The 22037-nt window shown below is 47.3% G+C and overlaps 1 protein-coding gene across 4 annotated transcripts in view; it reads right to left on the bottom strand.

Annotated features, from left to right (window-relative positions):
* LOC144826600 (uncharacterized) overlaps positions 1 to 22037 on the bottom strand; it is a 497905-nt gene that overhangs the window by 240375 nt on the left and 235493 nt on the right. For all 4 annotated transcript variants that reach the window (XM_078685107.1, XM_078685106.1, XM_078685105.1 and 1 more), the window contains one exon: positions 15404 to 20599. In XM_078685107.1, the coding sequence (XP_078541233.1) occupies positions 15404 to 20587 (5184 nt within the window). In that variant the 5' untranslated portion in view covers positions 20588 to 20599. The remainder of the gene's footprint in view (positions 1 to 15403; positions 20600 to 22037) is intronic.

Genomic DNA, 22037 nt, shown 5'->3' on the forward strand with positions numbered 1-22037 from the left:
ATCCATAGGTACCCGATTTTGGAAATACCAATTAGGTCCCACTGCCGGAAACCCTTTGTGTTTGCTAGGGTACCCAGACGCCGCGTGTCCCAAAGTGGCGTAGCGAGTGTGAGCACTCCCTCCCATCCCAGGGCTCTCTGTGCCGCGTGCCAGATCTTGATCGTGTGGGCTGTTGGGCCTGTAAAGGTGTGGCGTCGCTTGTTCGTGTATAGCGCCCTCATGAGTTGGTCAGGTGGCAGGACAGTTCGGTCAAGGTGGAAGGCTGGGTCTAGTTGTGGAGCGTGTAGCCATTGATTTACTGCTATTAGTTGTGCTGCCCAATAATACAATTTAACACTGGGTAGGGCAATCCCACCGTCATACCAGGATCGGATTAATTTGGAGTGTGCTATACGGGCCGGTTTTCCGTCCCATAAGAGTGCCGAAATTTCTGCGTCTATTGACTTAAAATAGGTGAGAGGGACCGGAAAGGGTGTGTTTTGCAACGCATAAAGGAATCTTGGGAGTGATAGCATCTTAAATAGTGCGGCACTCCCCAGCAGCGTGAGCGGTAAAGAGCGCCAATGTGTTACATCTGATTTTAGCCTCTGTAGAGGTTTCATCAAGTTTTCTTCTATGAATAGAGATTCCTGTGGTGTGACAGATTCCCAGGTATTTGAAGCCCCTGATGACCGTTTGTAGGGTGCAGTCTGGGGGCAACGTCGGTGTACGGCCCCGTAGGACATAGAGTAGCGATTTGGCCCAGTTAATGGCATATCCCGAAACATCGCCGTAGGCCTTAAGTAGATCCATCAAAGCTGTCAGGGGAGGGGTAGGTTGACATCAAATAAACCAATACATCGTCCGCGTAGAGGGAGATGCGATCTTCCCATCCCGTCCCCCACTTGATCCCTCTAAATATAGGGTCTACTCGTACCTGCACCGCCAGGGGTTCAAGTATAAGTGCAAAGAGTAGCGGGGACAGAGGGCATCCCTGCCTCGTTCCGCGCCCCAGTGCGAAATGTATGGCCATTGGCTACCACCTGTGCCATTGGCGCAGTGTAGAGTAGTTTAACCCAACTACAAAATTTAGGGCCGAAGCCCATCTTTGAGTACCGCGAACAGGAATGGCCACTCTACCAGGTTGAAAGCCATCGTTGCATCAAGGGAAAGGATGGCCGTGTCTTCCCGCAACATGGGAACACGATGTAGGACTTCATTAATGCGCCGTAGGTTAAGTTATGTATTTCTACCAGGCATAAAGCCGATTGGTCTGGGTGTATTAAGTCTGTAAGGTGGGTCTGTAGTCGTAGCGCCAGGAGTTCGCCAGGACTTTAGCATCCACATTCATTAGGGAGATCGGCCTATAGGAAGACGCTTGGTCAGGTGGTTTACCAGGTTTCTGTACTACGACAATGGTGGCTAGTCTTTGGTCAGCCGTGAGCTCGCCTCTTGACAGGCAGTCGTTATACATTGGAAGCATGTAGGGGATTATTATGTCGTGACAGTTTTTTATAAAGTTCTACGGGTAGGCCGTTCGGCCCCATCGCTTTCCCAGTATGTAGTGCTGCTAGTGCCTTTCCCAATTCTTCTCCTGTTAAGTCGCCCTCAAGTGTTTGTGCGTCCTCCTGGGATAGCGCGGGCAGGGGTATGTCTTGCAGGAACTGCATGCTGTCGTCTTCCATCCTCCCACCCCGTGCAGTGTATACGGTCTCATAATATGTAGCCAATTCTTCCAGTATTTGCGGGGGAGCAGTCGTGTATGTACCATCCGGGAGCTCTAACGTGGCAATCCATCTATTGGCCCTTTCCTTCCGTTCAATCCATGCGAGCATTCTCCCAGTCTTGTCGCCTAATTCGTAGACCCTATGCAATGTGTCAGTCAGTCTTGCCTTAGTTATGTCCTCCACATATGCCTTGTATTCCTGTGACGCCAGTGTTAGTGTGTGGGCCGTGTCTTCCATGTTATCTGAGGCGTGGGCCAATTCTGCGGTTTGGACTGCTGTTTCCAGTGCTTCAACAGTCGCCCGCTGCTCTTTTTTTGTGCCTGTTAATGGTAGAAATAGCCTGTCCTCTAAGTACTACCTTGAATGCCTCCCATAGAACCGAGGGCGAATCTACCGAGTCTGGGTTTTCATCAAAGTAGTGAGTGGTGGAGGACATCAGTGCTTTCATAATAGATCTATTTTTAAGATAGCCAGGATAAATCGGGAATATTCTTTGTCGTCTGGTGGGTTGTGCTGTGTAGGTGAGGTGCACCGGGGAGTGGTCTGATATCCCTCTTGGGAGGAGCTCGAGGGCCGCGATCTTTTCCGGGGGGATCGCCAATGTCAGCATGTCATCTATTCTAGAGAGACTATTGTGGGCCCCCGAGTGAAATGTGTAGTGACGGTCATGGAGACTATTGTGGGCCCCCGAGTGAAATGTGTAGTGACGGTCATGGGGATGTTTAAGTCTCCACATATCCACCAGTCCCATTGCTCCTAGGAAGTCGTTAAACATTTGGTTAGATCTAGTAGTTTCACGAGGAGGCTGCCGATCAATCGCTGCGTTCAATACTGCGTTGAAGTCTCCTCCAGTGATTAGTTCACCCTCCAGGAGTTCAAGCAGTAGTTTACCCAGGTCTTGGAAAGCCCCTTGGTTTAGCGTCGGGGGGATGTATACTGATAGTACATTATATGGCCGTCCCTCCCATTGACAGTGGATCGCAGCAAAGCGCCCTTGGTCATCAGTCCAAGTGCGTTTGATGAGCAGTGGAGCGTTTTTTTGGGCTAGGATTCCCACCCCACGGGAACCAGCCGAGAATTCTGCGTGCGTGACCATCTTGAAGCCCCAGCGATTAAGAGCCTTGCAGGCCGTCCCCACCAGATGTGTTTCCTGGAGCAGAGCCAATGTGGGTGCTTTTCTCTTGAGATATTGGAGGACCAGCCCTCGTTTAATTTTATGACCTAGTCCATTTACATTCCACGAAATAATTGTTAGCGAGGGGGCGACCAGTGGTTGTGATTGGGGTACTAGTGTTGGAACATCGTGACTAGCCATGGTCATCGGTAAGCAAGTGCATCAGTGTTATCGGATTTAGGACGCGGACCGGGGTCAGAGGTGTGCGGGAGCTCAGAACGTGCTCCCGTGTGTCTAGCAGTGTGCCTTTAAGGTGGGTGTCATGTCAAGGAGACTGCGACCGATAGCTCCCACAGGGTCGCTGCAGCCGGGTCATCGTGCCTGAGTGTGTGAAGAAGAATCGGTGTGTGTGTCACGTGTGTCTGCAAGGAGCCAACCATGTTAGTAACTTACAACTAAAACAGAAACTAAACCAAGTTAAAAACGTAAAAAACACTTACCCCCCACCCTGCCTCCCTGCCCGGCGGACAATAAACCTTCCACCTCCCCAACTGAGCAGAGTGCTTACAGTCCCAACACATGAAAATTGCTCGTGGGGGTGAGACTTCTGTGTCCGTTGACGTTCTATCCCCCCCTCTGTAGGTACTCGTGTAGTGCCAGTCTTAACTACTTAGTCCTACCGGCATGGGCCTCGTCGTGCAGGACCAAAGTCTCACCATAGTTGGCCAGCCGTAAGTGGCCCGCCGCCTCACCCTCTCTCTGAATATCCGGCAACCTTCATCCTGTTGATGAGTGGATGGATGTCTGATTTGAAAATAAAAGGTTGAAAGAGGCGGGTGACCGTGACGGAGTTTGTAGTGCGACGATCCCTGTTCAGTCTGCGTTGTTGTTTGGCCGAGGGCTTCTATCTCCGTGGTTCCGTTGCATATTTCGATTCTTCGGATCTCTCGCCGGTCTCCATCCCTCCAACCACTCCTGAGTCGCTTGCGGCGTGTCGAAGAACCACGTTTTTCCTTCGGATTCCACACGCAACTTCGCCGGGAAGATAGAGTATTTTAGCTCCCGAGCACGCAATTCTTTCTTTACCTCCGTGAAGCTCCGACGCAGTTGAGGCCCTGCCGCTGTGTAATCAGGATAGAAGTGGATTTCTGAGTTATCAATTTGGATTGGAGGTCGAGTGCGCGCTGCTTGTAACATGGCGTCCCGGTCCCTGAAGTTAAAAATCCGCGCCAGGATGGGCCGAGGCGGCACCCCGGGCTTTGGCTGTCCTCCAGGTACTCGATGGGCACGTTCCACCGAGAAATACTTCGGCAGTCCTTTGGGTTGAAGCTGCTTAGTTATGAGGTCCTCAACGTAGAGGTCCAGGGCCGGACCGCGTTCAGATTCGGGAACGCCAATCAGGCGCACATTATTACGCCTCGAGCGGCCTTCCTGGTCATCCAGCTTTGTCTTCAGCATGAGATTGTCGTCTTCCAATCTTTGGACTCTACGCTTTAGAGCCGCCGTGTCCCCCACGAGGTCCGTAGTTGTCTTCTCGACCTCCACAAGGCGGTCAGACATTTTTACGAGGTCCGCTCTAATCAGGGAGACGTCTGTTGAAATCGTGCCCATTGAGGATTGCATTGTCTTTAGGGTCGCCATGACGTCGTGTAGAGTGATCTTGTCTGTGTTGTTCGCATCCCCCACGGAGTGGGGTGGCGTCCGAGTAGAGCCCCCCTTTGCATTGTCCGGTGGGTCTCTATTATAGGCGTACATCTCCAGTTTCGATGCCTGTTGGCCCCTTGTCCCCCTTCCACTCATCGCAGCCGACGTCGTTTGTATGGCACAAGAAGGTGTTCGGATTGTCTAGTGCAGTGTCCCCTTAATTCGGTCTGGCGAGAGGTGAGCTTTACTGTTGTCTGTGGCTTCTGTCTCCCGAATAGGCCTGTGAGGCGGTGGCTGCGAATATCCCCGGGTGAGCAAGGGCTGGATCAGCGGTCTTACAATCGGGCCCCAGCCGCACCACGGCTAGTGGGGATCCAGAGAATGAGCTGCTGGCATGGGCTGACTGCGCAGTGTCAGGGCACTCCCCTGCGATCCCTTTCCTCGTATTCTTTCCCACCTCCGGGATGTATCGGTAAGAGGCCCGCGAAATGAGTGAGCAATGGTGGGCTTGGGGCCTCAGGATCGAGCGCGAGCCGCCGCACTCCCAGCGAGCAGCCGGAGAAGGAGCTGCCGGCGTGGGCTCACTGCACCTGAGCAATTAAGCGTTCACGCTGTGTCGCAGGGGCGGGCTGCGTCTTCCCTGCCCTGCAGTCCTCCCCGCCCCCGGGTACGCTGGTAATTTCACTTGCCTGCCGCTTGATTCCCAGAGCCGACATGGAGGATAGGCTCCGTTTGGGACTTCGGCAATACCTGCAGGTTGCGCAGGAGCGTGGCCGTCCGCCCGTTCCAGGTGGCTGACGACACGCAGGATACGGCAGGTGTCGCTGTGTGCGAGGCCCTTCGGGTCCGGTCCGTACGCAAGTCCCTGGCTCTTGGCGCCAGAATAGGCCGTAGGTGTCTGCACAACGTAGTGTCTCCGGGGAACCTTGGACAGAGATGCGGGTAGAAGCAAATTGCGCCGGAAGATGAGATGCTTCCGATCCCGCCGTGCAGCAACTGCTAGAGGTACGGATAAATTTGCGGATTTCGAGAGGAGGGCTCGTCAGTCAAAGAGCTCTCTCAGATTGCGGCCATCTTGGCTGGTGGTTAGCCACGCCCCCCCCTTCCATTTTTGATGGATTGACTCCTCGGTTTTGATATGTTTTTGCTGGTTATATGCTTTGGGCACTATGCCATTGCTATTCAGTTCCATAGTCCAAGTCTCCCTATGTTAAATTTATGGACTAATTGGTGAATCCATGATTGGGTCATTTGATTTACCGGTCAGCCTCTAGTACAGTGCACCATGTGTGCCCAGGGCTTGTAAATCAAATGCTGCTGGTGGGCTTGCAGCACTGGTTGTGCCACCCACAGAAGCAGATTGTAAAGTGTGTCTCAGGCCTGCCATTGCAAAGCCTGTGTGCAGTCTAGTACTGCTATGTCGACTTGGCAAGTGCACCCACTTGCCAGTCCTTAAACCTTCCCTTTGCTTCATATTAGACACCCCTATGGTAGGCCCATGGGCAGGGTGCATTGTAAGTATAAGGTAGGACATGCTCTGATGTGTGCAGCATGTCCTAATAGTGAATTACAGCCATTTTCCTTTTTCACTATTGCAAGGCTAACTGTTCTACATAGGCTAGAATGGGCAGTTCGATTATTACATTCTTAATATCCTAACTGACTCAGGGACCATGGTAGAAATTCTAATTTAATATGCCTGAACTCAGAATAATAAAATAAATCTTTTAGTAACGTTGGTTTTAATACTCTGTTTGAAAATACCACTTTTAGAAAGTAGGTATTTTCTTGCCTAACTGTCCAGGCTTGCCTCTGCTGGGTTGTCTATTCCTTGTCTGGGTTTATGAGCGACAGGGCTGGGGGATTCCAGGAGACAGGCTGGGGCAGCCGTTGGTGAATAGAGAGATCTGCATCAAGATGGGAGGTCGGAGTTGCATCTGGGACCTGAATAGGGCTGGGTCTTCCCTCTACAAGGCTGACTCCACCTCCTGTGGCTTGTCTAAGGTCTCTGCCCTGCACTGTGAAAGGAGAGAAGGAATCTGGTCAACAAAGTGCTCCAGAGCTGTGCCTTTCCTCCCCAGTGCTGGCTCCACCTCCTGTGGGGCGTCTGATGTCTGACCTGCACAGTGAAAGGAAGGAGTCATGTAAGCAAAGTGCTCAGGAACTGGTTTGGACTAGGTAGAGGCCTCTCTGCCTTCAGAGAACAAAGGATTTTGGGGTATAAATATTGGGACCCAGTCCCAAGAACTTTAGATCATTTCTGGAACAAGAAACCTTTTGCCAAGGAGAATAACCAAGGAAGCTGCAGGGGTTTTACTGCCCTTCTGCTAGTGTGCTGTTTCCTGGGTTGGCCTGCAGTGGTTGCTTTATTACCAAGGAAAGGAGAAGGAACTTTTAAGGACTTTCATCATTTACAGAATATTCTCCAAGGGCTTGAACTGTGCTTGCCTCCTGCTGAGGTCTCAGAGACAAAAGACTTCACCATCACCTCCAGCTCCCCTCTGAATTTCCTTGCTGGGAATTCAGACATTTGTGTCGCTGGGAGCACGACGCATCGAGAAGAAGCATGTCGCCGCTGCAGCAGAGATCGTTGCAACGCCGGAGAAGCAAGCCTTCGCCACATCTCCCTGGAAGCATGTGTTCATCGCAGCTGCCTGCTGTCGCATCACTGGAGAAGCGCGACGCCATCGAGAGAGTCGCCATTGCATCACCGGAGAAACGTGTCGCAGGGCCTGTCGCGGCTCCAAAGTACAGAGTCGTCGCAAGGCTGCCAGGGCGTCCACTCAACGGCATCGCGCCGCTTCAAGGGCGCCATCTTCTCATATTGCAACTGGGGTGAGCAGGTGTTATTAAGGAGTGCAATCCCGATTTAGAAGTAAAGGTCCCTATTTGGACAAAGGTGAACACCATTGCCAACTAGAGACCGCCAGATCTAACATTGGTGGTCAGCGGTGAGGATTTGGACTTTGCATTTGTGTTTCATATACAGTGATTGGTGTACACTACTAGTGAGTGCAGACCAAACGCGACCACATACTTTTTTTTTAGAATCTTTTTCCTTGGAATGTTAGTTTTTCCTGAAAACTCCCAATTCTTACTACCATGATTAAACCAGCATCTGTGGCATCTATGGATCTTGAATTTGAGGAAGAGAGGTTGGAAACCTCGCTTTGAAACAGCTCAAAAATCTCTGCAAGAAATTGAAAGTTGCTACACCAGGCATTTCTAAAAAGGATGACTACCAAAAGGCACTGAGGACATGGGTTGAAGCAAGAAATGCCCCAGATCTTGTGGTGGAGCCAGTTGGGGATGCAAATGGGCAACTGGATACGCCAGTGTTTCTAGCCAGGGGTGGGGGTACCGCCCCCAACTGGCAGCAGTATCTCTTCCACAGACCTGTCCCTCAGAGAGTTCAAAGACAGGGAGAGAAATAGGATACTTAAGCTGGAGTTGGTGAAGTTTAAGATGGAGAGTCAGAGGGAAACAGAAAATAACAGGCTGTCTTTGGAAAGCGAGAGAATGAGAATGGAATATGAGGATGTTGAGGGAGTTAGAAATCAAGGCCAAGGGCTTAGAAATCATTCCCTCTGGAGGCAGCGCACCATGTGTGCCTTCCGAGGAAGGGTACATATTCCCAAGGATATCAAAGATTTCCACAAAAGTGAAGATATTGGGCAGTGGTTTGCAGCCTATGAGATAGCAATGTTAGCCCACCGGGTCCCTAAGAAGGATCGGGGAGCGGGTATGTGGCTTTTTACTGAAGGTAGGGATACTTGGTTAGACCTGCCCAGTGATAATAGGATGTCTTATGCCCACATGAAAGAAGCACTGATGACATGGTATGGTTTAACTCCAGAACTCTATAGGCAGAGGTTCAGGAATTGTAAGAAGTTAGAGGGAACCACTTGGGTAGAATATGCGTCTTTCTTTTGAAGAGCTATGGATGGTTGGGTGAGAGGTAGCAATGTGGATAATTTTCAAGCGCTCTATGATTTGAATGCTAGGGAGCACTTGTCTGCCAATTGTTTTCCAGAGCTATGCCAGCACCTTATTGATAGCAAGTTGACTAACCCTAGAAAGCTTGCTGAACAGGCAGACCGCTGAGTCAGTACCAGGGTATACAAGGGTCTTGTGGGAGACTCCGCCAAAGGTGGTCAGGGTCCCCAGCAGAAGAGTGTGTGGGGGGGGACAAGGGTAAACAGAGGGAGTTCCAGAAAGGGCCCCAAAGTAATTCCCAAGGGAACCAGGTTAGAAAAGAAGTCAGGATCCCGACAGGTAAACCTGTTCATAGCGGGCCGGTTACCGGCTTTCAGTGCAAGCAGGTGGGACACCGTTGGTATGATCTCCAGTGTCCCCAAAAGGGTCAGTATGTGCCCCCCCCCCCTAGCAGCACCCCGTCAAATGGCCAGTGTAGCCCTGGGTGGGGAGGAGATGGGTGCCCAAGGCGAATGGGGTTCCACAGAAATGTCCCTTGTCTCATTAGGAGACTGAGTTGGTCCCTAGAACTCAGCTGCCTGATAACACTAAAATACAGGCAGTGGGTGACCATCAATGGCCATAGAGTGGAGGCTCTGAGAGATACCGGAGCCAGTGTGACAGCTGTCAAGTGTCACTTGGTGTCTGAAGAGTAGGTGGTCCCCAATGCATTCTTCCCAGTTGCTGACAACACAGAGCCATTGCAAAGTGGCTCAAGTTCCCTTTGAGTGTGGGCGGGGTATCTGGTACTCTACAAGTAGCTGTGAGGCCAGCCATGCCTGTTGATTGTCTGTTAGTCAATGATTTGGAAAGCTCTCCTTGGGCTAAGGTGGAGAAATAGGCTCATTTAAAGATGTTGGGTCTGCCTGAGTGGGCGTGTGTGACTTCTGGGTTTATGGCAGCTAAGGGTGTTCAAGAGACACTGGAGCCTGAAAGTATGGCCCAGCGACCTGCCTTAAAGAGAAGAGGTAGGGGGCGCGGGAAACCAGCCCCCCATTGTTGCCACGGTCCTGGAGGAGGCAGACCTTGAGGGGGATGCCCTGGAACCTACAGGGGAGCAAGTATCTGAACTGGGGAACCTACCTGAGCTGACTCATTGGCAGCAAGAAGGGGGTCCCTCCAGTGAGGATTTTTGTGAAGAGCAGCAGAAGTGCCCTTCTCTTGTGGGTTTGAGGCAACAGGCCACAAACCAGGCAGCAAGTGATCAGTCTGAATCACACTGGATCTACTGGGAGAACGGTCTCCTGTATAGCGAGCCTAAGGTTGCCGAGCCTGGGTCAGCCCATGTGCTGGTGGTAACCCCAGCGCTTCAGAGCCTTCCTACTGGGGTTGGGTCATGATGTTCCTTTAGCTGGTCATCTGGGGCAGAACAAGACCTTTGAAAGGCTTGTCTCCCACTTTTATTGGCCCCAGATGCAGAAGAGTTCAGATACTCATTGTAGGACCTGTCAAACTTGCCAGGCAAGTGGGAAAAGTGGAAGGAGGCACAAGACCCCTCTCCAACCTTTCCCTGTAGTCAGTACCCCCTTTGAACGGGTGGGCATTGACATTGTGGGGCCACTGGACCCCAAGACAGCCATGGGCAACAGGTTTATCCTGGTCTTGGTGGACCATGCTACCCGGTAGCCATTCCGCTCAGGACAGTGAAGGCCCCCGTGGTGAGATGTGCACTGATGGGGATCTTCTCCCGTGTGGGGTTCCCCAGAGAGGTGGTGTCTGACCGAGGTACAAACTTCATTTCTAATTATATGAATTGTCTGTGGAAGGAGTGTGGTGTTACCTTCAAGTTCACCACTCCTTACCACCCACAAGGTAATAGGCTGGTTGAAAGAATCAACCGGACCCTTAAAGGCATGATCATGGGTCTTGAGGAACCAACGAGGCGTAAGAGGGATGTCCTCTTGCCATGCCTTCTGTTTGCCTACCGCGAGGTGCCACAAAAGTCCCTAGGGTTCAGACCCTTTGAACTTTTGTATGGACACCCGGTAAGAGGACCTTTGAGTCTGGTCAAGGAAGGCTGGGAGCAATCTCCCAGCTCCCAGGAATCCCTCCCTCCCCCCCCAGGATTTATATAGTTACATGCTGGTGGTGAATAGAGAGATCTGCATCTAGATGGGAGGGAGAAGTTGCACCTGGGACCAGAATAGGGCTGGGCCTTCCCTCTACAATGCTGGCTCTACCTCCTGTGGCTTATCTGATGTCTCTGCCCTGCACAGTGAAAGGAGAGAAGGAATCTTGCCACAAAGTGCTCCAGAGCTGTGCCTTCCCTCCCCTGTGCTGGCTCCACCTCCTGTGGGATGTCTGATGTCTCTGCCCTGCACAGTGGAAGGAAGGAAGGAGTCATGTAAACAAATTGCTCAGGAACTGGTTTGGACTAGTCAGACGCCTCTCTGCCTTTAGAGAACAAAGGATTTTGGGTTATAAATATTAGGACCCAGTCCTTAGATCTTTAGATCACTTCTGGAACAAGAAACCTTTTGCCAAGGAGAAGAACCAAGGAAGCTGCAGGAGTTTTACTGCCCTTCTGCCAGTGTGCTGTTTGCTGGGTTGGCCTGCAGTGGTTGCTTCATTGCCAAGGAAAGGAGAAGGAACTTTTAAGGACTTTCATCATTTACAGAATATTCTCCAAGGGCTTAAACTGTGCTTGCCTCCTGCTGAAGTCTCAGGGACAAAAGACTTCACCTCCAGCTCCCCTCTGAATGTCCTTGCTGGGAATTCTCCAGACATTTACGTGTCGCTGGGAGCGCGACGCATCGAGAAGAAGCGTGACGCCGCTGCAGCCGAGATCGTCGCAACTCCGGAGAAGCGAGCCTTCGCCGCATCTCCCTGGAAGCGTGTGTTCATCAAAGTTGCCTGCTGTTGCATCACTGGAGAAGCGTGAAGCCATCAAGAGAGTCGCCATCACATCACCAGAGAAGCATGTCGCAGGGCCTGTCGCTGCTCCAAAGTACAGAGTCGTCGCAAGACTGCCAGGGCATTTACGCAACGGCATTGCATTGCCGCTTCAAGGGCGCCATCTTCTCAAATTGCAGCCAGATCGCATCACATCAAGGCGCCATCTTGTGCACCACAACGGGCCCGCAGGCAGAGAATCTACGCATCACCTCGGCAACGGTAAGGTTCACGACTCATCCCCTACTCTGTGCAAGCATTGAGGCACAACATCATTTCCCCCGGATCACGGAACCGACGCATCTCCCCTTTTGCGAGCCTTTTGTTCACTTTGCGTTACGCATCCAGGTACTTTGTTGAGAACTTGTCGCATTTATCATCAACTTGAACTAAGTAGCTTGTATCATCTTTAAGTGTAGTATTGTGGATTTTTGTCGTTTGTGGTCTGTGTTAAGTCTATATAAATAATGCTTATTTTTATAAAACCTGTGTTGTGTCCATCTGTAGTGTTCTCACTGTATTACTGTGTATATTCACAAATGCAATACACGGCCCTTGAGATAAGCCTGTCTGCTCGTGCCAAGTTACCAAGGGGGTGAGCAGGGATCATTAAGGAGTGTAATCCCCTTATCCTGACTTCGAAGTAAGGGTCCCTATTTGGACAAAGGTGAATACCACTACCAACTAGAGACCCCCAGATCTAACAATCTCTGATCGAGGATTAAAGTTGTTACCCAGAATCATCAATTCTGTCTTATTCTCATTCAACTTGAGTCTACACTCCACCATCATGATCCAATTTTTTCTAGGCAGAGAGAGTCTGAAATTGAGAACACTAGTTGCATGTCATCCGCATATGACACGATGGAAATACCAAATTCCTGGGTTATATTGGCCAAAGGACTAAGATAAATATTAAAAAGAGTCGGACTCAGGGAGGATCCCTGAGGGACTCCCCATGGTGTTGGGAGTCTGACTTAAAGTCAGTCTCCATGCATTGGAAGGTCCTGTCACTCAGGAATGACGCAACCCATTGCTTCACTGTTCCTCCAATTCCAACATTTTCCAGTCTTTGAGTCAGCACTGCGGTACTCAAACGTACGAGTACCACAACCGCAGTTCGTCCTTGGTCAAGGATAGATTTGAGTTTATCGGGGGACCACCAACATGGCTGACTCGGGGCTTTGTTTATGTCTGAACCCAATCTGAGTCTGGTGGATGACGTTATTGTTTTAAAGAAAGGTAGAGATCGTGGTGTTCACGAGTTTCTGTAATCTTGACCACTTATAGGCAATAGCGATATTGGGCAGCAATTTGATAAATCAGTGGGCTCCAAATGTGTTTATTTCAGCAGGGGTTTAATGATAGCATGTTTCCACTCTCTGGGTACCTTGCCTTTTCCTTAAGAGATTAATTAAATTGCATAGTTGGGTGAGAACGGGTTTTCCACCCTGGGCATGGATGTGCGGTGGGGCGGGTTCTAGTGGAGATCCTGACTTAATTTTCTGTAATAAGAAAGATCTGTGATCTGTCTTCACCAACAGGATTGACATAAGAGCAGGTGCGGCGGAGTGGAATGGTTCCTTGTGCTCAGTCTAGGACTTGTAATATGGGCTTTGTCTAGCACCTAAGGTCATCATAGGATTAGGATGGAGACAATTGTAGAGGTTTTCCACTTTGCTTTTAAAGAAAGTGGCCAACCCATTGCACCTTTCTTTGGAGTATTGGAGGCTGTTTGATCCTTGGTATACAGTAGTGAGTGATTTAACAATTTTTAAAAGCTCTCCAGGAGTTGGAAGATTTTGCTAATTTTTCTTCATAAAAAGCAGCCTGCGCTTTCCTAATGCTCTTGATGCCATATAAGAAGCTTGTATCTTTTCTTGTTTTTTTAATAAACGTTTTTCACATCTTATTTGGAGAGAGCCTCAATCTTAACTTCTAGTGTAGGTTAGAACTCCTGGCAGATGAGGTGTGAAAACGGTCTTTCATTATTTGACATCCCTACAGCTAGGATCAAATATTCTTGACACCGACCTATGCTCAAATTACTTGATTCAGCTAAGGCATTTGACACTTTGAACCATGCGAGTGGTCCACAATCTGTGGCCATAACCAGATTCCAAGCAAACTGTTGGATGTAGTTTTTAACTTTGCCTAGGGAGCAGAAATGGCATGTTATTGATGTGGCCATTTGTCTCTGGACTCACGAAGAGAGGGGTGCCACGTGGTATCCCACGGTCATCCTTTGACATCTATTGAAGGAACCCGCTCCCATTCTGTGGCATTCATGACCGCTTTTATGTAGAATACAGATTTATCTGATGAATAGGGGTGTACAGAAGGGTTTTATGGGTGTCAACTAGCGGTTTATCATGTGAGTGGCAACAGTTTAAATCCAAATGTGGCAAAATGTGAGGTATTTTTGTCTCAGTTCTTGCTACGTGCTAAATAGACTGCTGCGCCTTTCAAGTCGACCAATACCTCTTCCATTCAGCAATAATTTGCCAACAGTAAAATGTGGAAGTACTCTGGGTACGCCGTTTGGTACAGAGGTGTTTTTCATGCATGTTTTAATATCTACACCAGTAAAACCAAACAATTAGGACAATAGCCTTGTACAGTTGAGTCTGATTCAACCAACAGTACCTGCATAGGTGATCCAGCATATCAAATCCACCCTTTGTAAATGGTCTAAAATACCACATCATCTTCGTCCCATTTCCTCAAGCTCATCAGTAAGATATAGACCGTATAAAGAAATAAGTGATGTGTGGATTCAATGGAAGGAAAATATGCCAAGGCAGAGTACTGTATGCCAGTGGACAACAGAGTGATAACAGAAAGATCAGGGATGATGGCATTCGGTACTGCTTGAACGCCCATGAAGAATTAAGACTTCTTTCGCAATAGCTAGCTTAAGCAGGATAGGAATGCTCATGAATTTAAGTTGAAACTTGGCGGTCACAAAGTCGAATCCAATCAGGTCCAAGTCAATACTCTGTCCTTCAGTGGTTGATGTGGAGTACATAGGAGCATTAACATGACTACAAGAAGTTGGAGACAATCATTAGCAAGCAATACTTGCACACAAATTATTAGAAGTGTGTTGGAGCAACAGATCGAGTTAAACTGTTCTTGGTGGTTTGGGGGCAGAATGGATTTTCCTTAAATTAAAAAAAAAAAACGCCTATGGAGATTGGCTGAAAGGGATTCTTGCAGTTCATCGAACAGTAGGTGTACAATTTGGTTGAGATTGGCCAGATTTTTAATAGAGGTTTTCAAAACATCTACAAAGAATGTTCCAATACTCTTGGTTTAGTTTAAATGTAGATTAAAGACTTCACACGTCATACTTATTAACAAAAAAACAGGAGAACTCGCTTGATTTGAAAGAAATTGGGAAGGCAGAAGCAATGATACAGGGAAAGATAGGTACAAAGGAAGCTAGTTATGTTGGACCCTGACAAAGACAACAAGACAATCTGAGTGACAAGACAATTGAAATCCGATATTTTAGCGAACTGACCACAAATGCTAAGCACTAGACTGACAACTCAGATGCTTGGCTTAGCAGGACACCGAGGGCAGACCATCATAAATTTGCGAATAGGTTATAAGATAGCAGTTTTAGGAAACTATTTTTCTGGGCCAGTGGTTCAGCAGTGAGCGACACTCCAGTAGATACCATCAGTTTGAATTGAGAACAGAAATCAGACTTGCCTCTTGAGGGTCAACCATGAAGTGGTCCTTCAAGAATAGCCGGTATTTAACGAGTGAGGGGCAACTCAATCTCGGACAGCATTCACAAGCACTCAAAGCAAGCTCACATGACAAATTCATTCTGAACAAAAGTGAAAATGAAGGAGACATGCACACTAGGCGAAAAATCAATATGGGATATGGGTAATGTGTATTATTCATACTCATGCAATGATAAGGTATACATATCTCCCTGTGGTGGAGAATGCACTGTACGATGTTTCACATAAACTACATGTTGCATGACAATGTTTCCATTCTATTACTACATTAGCTCATTAAAAGTACTAAAAATTGTTTAAAAGCTACTTACGGTGAGCTGCACCTCCCTGGCCAGTGCCATGTAGGCCGGGGAGGACTGGTTCTGAAGTTCTAGGGAGTACAGGATCCCTGTGAGGAGACACTTCAGCTGGATAACAGTGGGCAGCACTGGAGAGGCAGGAGTGCTTAGAGTCTGCTTTGATTCAGTATTTGTCCTTGGTAGTGAATCGCTGGTATTGGCCAGTAGCGTAATGTTAAAAGTAAGAGGTGTATGATTGAGAGGATTGTTCATTTTAGTCGACCATTGAGCTGCATTAGTAAATATCTTGCTCACATGGACTTGTGGTGCAAGTGAAGCCGCAGTGACTAAAGATCTCGGCAAGAGAGCTGTAGAGAGGACCTGTGAACTTGCAGACTCTGGTTGCCTTGAGGTCTTCTCTAGACTGAAGTTCGAGGGTTCTTTACGAGAACTTAACTTTGCCCACGTTGAAAATTTGGTCAACGCAGGTCTTGAAGGGCTCATGCTTGTATCATGTAGCCTGTGGGTGCTTGCTGATGGTATTAGTAATGAGGATCTAACACCACTTTGACTGGACTGAAGCACAGTAGAGTTTGGCTGAAGAAATAGCAAAGTGACTGGGCTTTGTGTGCTGGAATAGACGATAGTAGATGTTGGATGCGGAGGGATGGGTACAGTGCTGTGGCTGGAGGTCGCCAATGCAGTGTGGTTGAAGCCAATTTTGTCCCTACTGAAATCGAGGTCATCTCTTGCACTCACTGGGCTGTGCAATAAAGTTGACTCTGTAGAGTCATAAAGAGTTGTCTGCTCGAAACCAGTGGACATACTTTTCGTAGGTGTGTTGTAGAGAGAAGTCACTTTGGTAAACGTGGCAGGATTTTGCTGATGGAAGTTAGTGGAATCGTTGGTTTTATAAGTGCTGTAAAGAAATGTCCAAATTGTTTTATCCAGATCAGTGGTCTTCTGTAAAGACAAGGAATTATTTCTCATAACTGTGCTGTAAGGGGAAGTCACAACACTAGGACTTGTTTTCTGGATAGCCATCTCCCTTGTAGAGCTGTGAGGGGTTGTCCATTGATAGCCTACAATGCTGTGAGGAGCGCTATTGGCCTCTTTAGCGGCGGTCCTAGCAACAATGGATGCCGAGGCAATCAGTGCACTAGTTAAGTGGGACCCAGTGGGAATATGCGTGTTTACAGCTGCTCCAGAAGCAGTACTCGAAGTGTACCACCCATCATATAAATGATGATCACCAAGAGTTTTAATTGTGTGCACATTTGCTGTATTCAGACTCTCGTTAAAACTTAATATGCCTGTAGGTGATATTCCTAGAGTGGAAACTGCAGCATTTGAGGATGTAGAAAAAACACGTTTTGTGGCTCGAGTGGAATTAGTTACTGGACTATGTGATCCATAGACTTTAATTTCACTAGGTTTTGCAGAAAGACTTGGGTCACTCGCCAGTGATGAACTTACTTGAATGGAAGATGTGTAGTAGCTTGACGTTGTAGGCATAGTGGCAGCCTCATTGGTGAGGTTCAGGGAGGAATGGTTTTGTACACCATCAGGCAATGAAGAGGCTGCAGAAATGCTACTTCTGGACTGTTCAGTGACAGAGTTATACGGGAATCCACTACCAGAAGGAACCCAACCAATAAAAGTGTAGAATGGTGAAGTAAAGCCATGTGTTAAGGGCACTGTTGAAAGACTAGACTTCCATTTAGTGGGTTTGACTCTTAGTGCTTTGGTTGATTGGATGCTAGTTAGATAGTTAGGTGTAGTAGATATTTTAGACTCCTTTACAAATGAAAACTGGGTCGGTGCTTCAGTAAATGGAATGATAAATGCACCTGAAGTCACTAGGTGGGCAGCATCTGTAGGAGTGGTTAACAGGCTGTATGCGGTCAGCACCTTATGTGGTGTAGCAGGCGAGAACTTTACAGCATCCCTCTTGGAATTAAATAAATTGTTTATTATTGTGAGTTCAGTAAGTGTGTCCACTGTTGAAAGGCCAGCTCTGGCATTATCTAGGGTCACATAAGAGCTAAGGGTTGGGTCCACAGATGAAGCTCTAGCAGGCACAAGGTCATTAGTTGAGGCTACTACCTTTGTTAGTGGTCTTCTAACAAAACTACCATCAAGACTGGTCACCCATTTAGGGAAGCTAAAACTTGAATATGGTTTAGTGTATGCAATAGAGCTTTCATGATAATTGCCTGTGTCTAAGGAAGCAGACACAGGCCTTGGTGAATTAGAAAAAATACAACTTTCGCACTTAGGTGTGGATGCCCTTTTGCTACTGAAATAAGACTCTGAAGAAAGTAAGCTTAAATATTGTGTAGTCAATGCCCTTTTGATTCGATTGTTTTTTCCAGTAGCTCGAACATGTTGATTTGCAAAAAATGGAATCACTGGGGAAGTATAAAACTGGGTATTCCCAGTTGGCAGAATAGATGGACTGTTCACTCCTTCGTGCTGCTGAACTGTATCAGAGGTTTTAATTGTGGCATTTCTAATCGAAACAGACGTGAACGTCCTTAGGTTAACAGCTGGCGTTGCTACAGATTCACGTGGCAGTGGATAACGTTCAGTCTTCACTCTGTCATAAATGGGATTCAAAGATATTCTAGAGCCTAGAACAATAGTTTCACTGGTTGCCACATGTATGGCATTTGACAACTCTGGTAAAGAGGGTGAAGTGCCTTCAGAAGCAAGATAACTATTGCGCTTTGTAGTGAGAGATGAATCATACGAGTGTGCAGTCCCTGCATTAGAGAAGTGAAATGAGCCTGTGGTAAGTGGCACAGTCAATCCTGCTGGGACACTATGGGCTTGTTTAACTGGGGCCAATGGAGTTACAGCTATATTAAACCTTTGCTGTGAATCGTGTGGCACATTTCCTTGGGGTGAGTAAAACATGGATGTGGCAGAAGGATCTCCAAAATCATTTATGACAGAAACACTAGAGTCTAGCCCAGAGTGAGGTGTTTTCAAAGTTACTGGCAGGCTGCTAAGTGTGTTTCTCCCAGGGCTAAAGTTAACAGCACCAGCACTGGGTCCACTGGTTACCAAGTGAAGAGGATTACTTTTTCGGTCAATCGCCCAGTCTATATGTTCCTTTCCAGATGCTTCACTGATGGAAGAACTAGTAAAAGGGGGTATTCCGCTTTCTGCTGTTTCAGTTTTTACAACAGTGAGGTGATGAATGGGAGTTTTTTTGCCTCCTGCTCTAGTTGAAACCTCAAGTGAGTTTGGTGGATTAGATAAACCTAAATATGGCCCATTTTTGTAAGGGGTGGGTAAACTACCAGGTAGACTGTTAGAGCTTATAAAGTTAGAGAAGTTATTTGTAGTAGGTGCAGTTCCCTTTCTGACAGAAGCATTGTTTTTCACTATGATAGGTCTAATGAGAGTTGAGCCAAATGATGGGCTAGGCTGGTTATATTCAAAGCCATGGCCAGAGGTGCTATGTGACACAGCAGGATAATCCGATTGGCTTTCTTCAATCATGACACCTACTCCTAGTTTAAATGGTTGTGTTGGGAGAGGTCCTGAGCTTCCAACATTTGCATTCAATTGTGCATCAGTGGTTACAGACAAGGAAGCGGCCGTTGGGCTAACGGGTGGGCTATAAGTAGATACCCGGAGTTGGTCAATGGAATTGGCCTCATTCTCCAGTAAATTTGGAGCTGGTGTGTGACTGTTCAAAGGACCTCCTACGAGTAGCATTCTGTCTGGCATGGTAGCATGTTCAAAAGGAGCTACAGTGGATACTCTAGTGCCTGACGATTTTGAATCGCTAGTCACTGGAAGAATGCCATGATCTGAGGCAGAAACATCAAAAGAGGAGTTAGGTTTACTGACAGACGCCAATGGAATGGGCAAAACTTTAGCAATGCCAGGAAGTGTGTGGTTCATTGCATCAGTCATTGATGAATGCAAAAGAGCAGCCCTTGCAGTAGATCCCAAGTCGATAGGGTTGCTCTCAATGTATCTCAATCTTGGAGGGCTCACTGTATCTGCAGTAACACGATACAGGTCTGTGGTTCTCTGCACAATAAATCCAGTTTTTGAAACCAAGCCAACACTTGCACTGGTGGCTGTAGAAAATGCAGTTCTAAAGTTGTAATCAGAGTTTAATGTTTTTGGCTGTTTCATTGTGAACAGTGAACCAACATGTATTTCGGAAAACTGTGGAGATAATGTGTTTGGTGTTGCGCTTGGCACTAGTGTAACTGCTTTTACGTTATCCCTGCCAGTCTCCGTGAGGGTCAGAGGTGTAACCAACAATGGCAGCGCTCGAATTCCAGCTTCTGCTTCTGGTCCAAAGGCAGAATCCTCTAAATTGCCCTTTGCAGGCGTTACACTTCCAAAAGTTCCGTCTAGATGAACTGATGGGTTTAGTTTTATCGAGGACTCCACATTCTCGACTGAAGATCTAAGCAAATTCTGAAAACTCTCCTCCCAGTCATCAAAGTTGAAACCATTTGAAGCATCGAGCCTTTCTGAAACACCAGATATCTTTTTCTCATCAACTGAAGATTGTGCAGGTAGTCGTTCTTCAACCCCAAAAAGATAATCAACCCAGTCCCTGTGCCTCACAGCCTCGTTTTGAGCAAGTGATGCCTCTAGCGGAGCCGACCTTTTTGATTGTAATTTCTTGCAGCAACCAGGGTGCTTACCCACAGCTTTGGAAGTTTCCTTCATTTTCTGGCCTGACTGGTTCAAGGAGGTCAGAAGAGCTGAATGGTCAGTCAAAGGGGACATCACAGCGTGAGCTTTTTCACAATTAACACACAAGACTCGCCAGGGCTTCTTAAAGTCTATGTTGCTCAAATTAATTTTTGGGGATCTTTTTTTAAGCAGAAGTGCAGAAAGCTTAGGAGTTTCCAATTTTGTTTTAAGGGGAGAATTTCGACGCAAGAGTGGAACTGACTGCAAACACGGTGGAGAGGTTGACGGCACACCACCTAAGATAGTCCTCCAAGAACGGTAGCTTGGTGTGGGAGGTTCTATTACATTAAGCGCAAATGAGCTGCTGAGGCAGCAGACAAAGACCAACAGAACATTGAATTGGGGTTTCCAGGTGGGGCACACAGAGTAGGCACCCAAGTCCGAACGAAGCCGCTTCGTGATGTGAGCTGGAGACTCTCTCTCTACGATACCAGCAGGCATTCTTTTGGGGTTTGCAAACTGGCACGTCACAGCAGAATCCATTTTTCAAACCAGCTGGAAAAAATGCAAAAAAAGAACTGATTAACAGACTGAATCCATCAAATGACCTTCACGGAAAGCAGTAACGACTAAATTAGCAGTTACTAATTGAGGGTACTCTTGCACAGAAAGTATTCATACATTGCCACAAGTTTCATGGGAAAGCTTATTTGAAGGACAGAGATGCAGACAATCTCTTGTCCAGCAAACACTTAAAACTGGGACGGGAAAAGTGCTCTATGCAAACACAAGTTCCTACATCTTTACATTCACATCAATGCCTCTACTTCAGTCATGTTTCTTCATCTACACTTGGGATGAAGAGTGGTGTTTAGGTTTATCTCCATATTAGTAAGAGGCACTACAGAAAGTAACTTTTACTTAATGGGTAGAATCAGCTCAAATCTGCAGAGAACTATCAACATCTGCTTAACTCTTTTCCCATTTCTCTGTGATAAAGGTCAACTCTACAGAAACTACGAAAAAACATTAACTTTTCATAGTCTAATGTTCGAACTAATGAGCAAAATGCATAAAACGTCAAGTACGGAGCTTAATTTTCAATGTTTCTTAATCAGTAGACCACAAACAAATTTGAGGTAGGGTTTCTGCCTTCTCATGCACAGTTCCCTTCAGCCAGCCTTTATGAATCTTGATCTGAAGCTTCCAACTTCGGTTTCCTAGCAACATTTTTGTCCTAATGTTAGCATATTTACATCATCCTACCCCTTTCCTCCGCCTTTCTGCATGTGGTTTCTGCATTAAGTTACAGGAAAAAGTACTCACTGGGTGACTGCTGTACTTAGGGTAGGCAGTCTTGCGGTGCCCACTGCTCAGCCTAGCTTGCAAATTATTTGAACAGTTATTAAAACAAGCACTGGCAAAGTCAAGGAGTCTTGCCCATGTGAGAGCGATTGGTTTTCCCAATGTCTTAGTCATGTTACACAGGGGAACTGCTGTTCAGCATGGTTAAAAGCGAGAGCCACATAGTAGTCGCTTGTAGTAGTGTAGAGTGGCATGGAGAGGAGTAGCATAGAGGAGTGGTGTAGAGTTGTGGGTGTAACTAAAGTGTTGAAAGAAAAAAGGTAGGGTGAAAGCACAAATAAGTAGTACTTACCAAAAAAACTAAATGTTTGTTGCAAAAAAAAAAAAAAAAAAGACGAGTAAGAACACATACACTTGGTCTATTCTCCAGGGAGGAGCTAGCATGAGAAAGTAAGGGAAGCCTCCAGGAGGTTGTGAGTCCACTGAAAAGTAAACAGTATTTCTCATGGCACAATGCATGGACTGTGTAGGCGAGATCTAAAAGTAATGGAGTCCTTAAATTTATGGAAATGTTAGGTTACTAAGTGACACCATATCTGCCTTTAGTCCCACTCATTTCTCCTTACTGTTTTCAAACTGAAAAATAAGCAAATTATTCAAAATTTGCAGGCAACTACAATCTTCAGGG

This window comes from Lissotriton helveticus, chromosome 3_2 (assembly GCF_964261635.1).
Source record: "Lissotriton helveticus chromosome 3_2, aLisHel1.1, whole genome shotgun sequence".
In the NCBI taxonomy this organism is placed as follows: domain Eukaryota; kingdom Metazoa; phylum Chordata; class Amphibia; order Caudata; family Salamandridae; genus Lissotriton; species Lissotriton helveticus.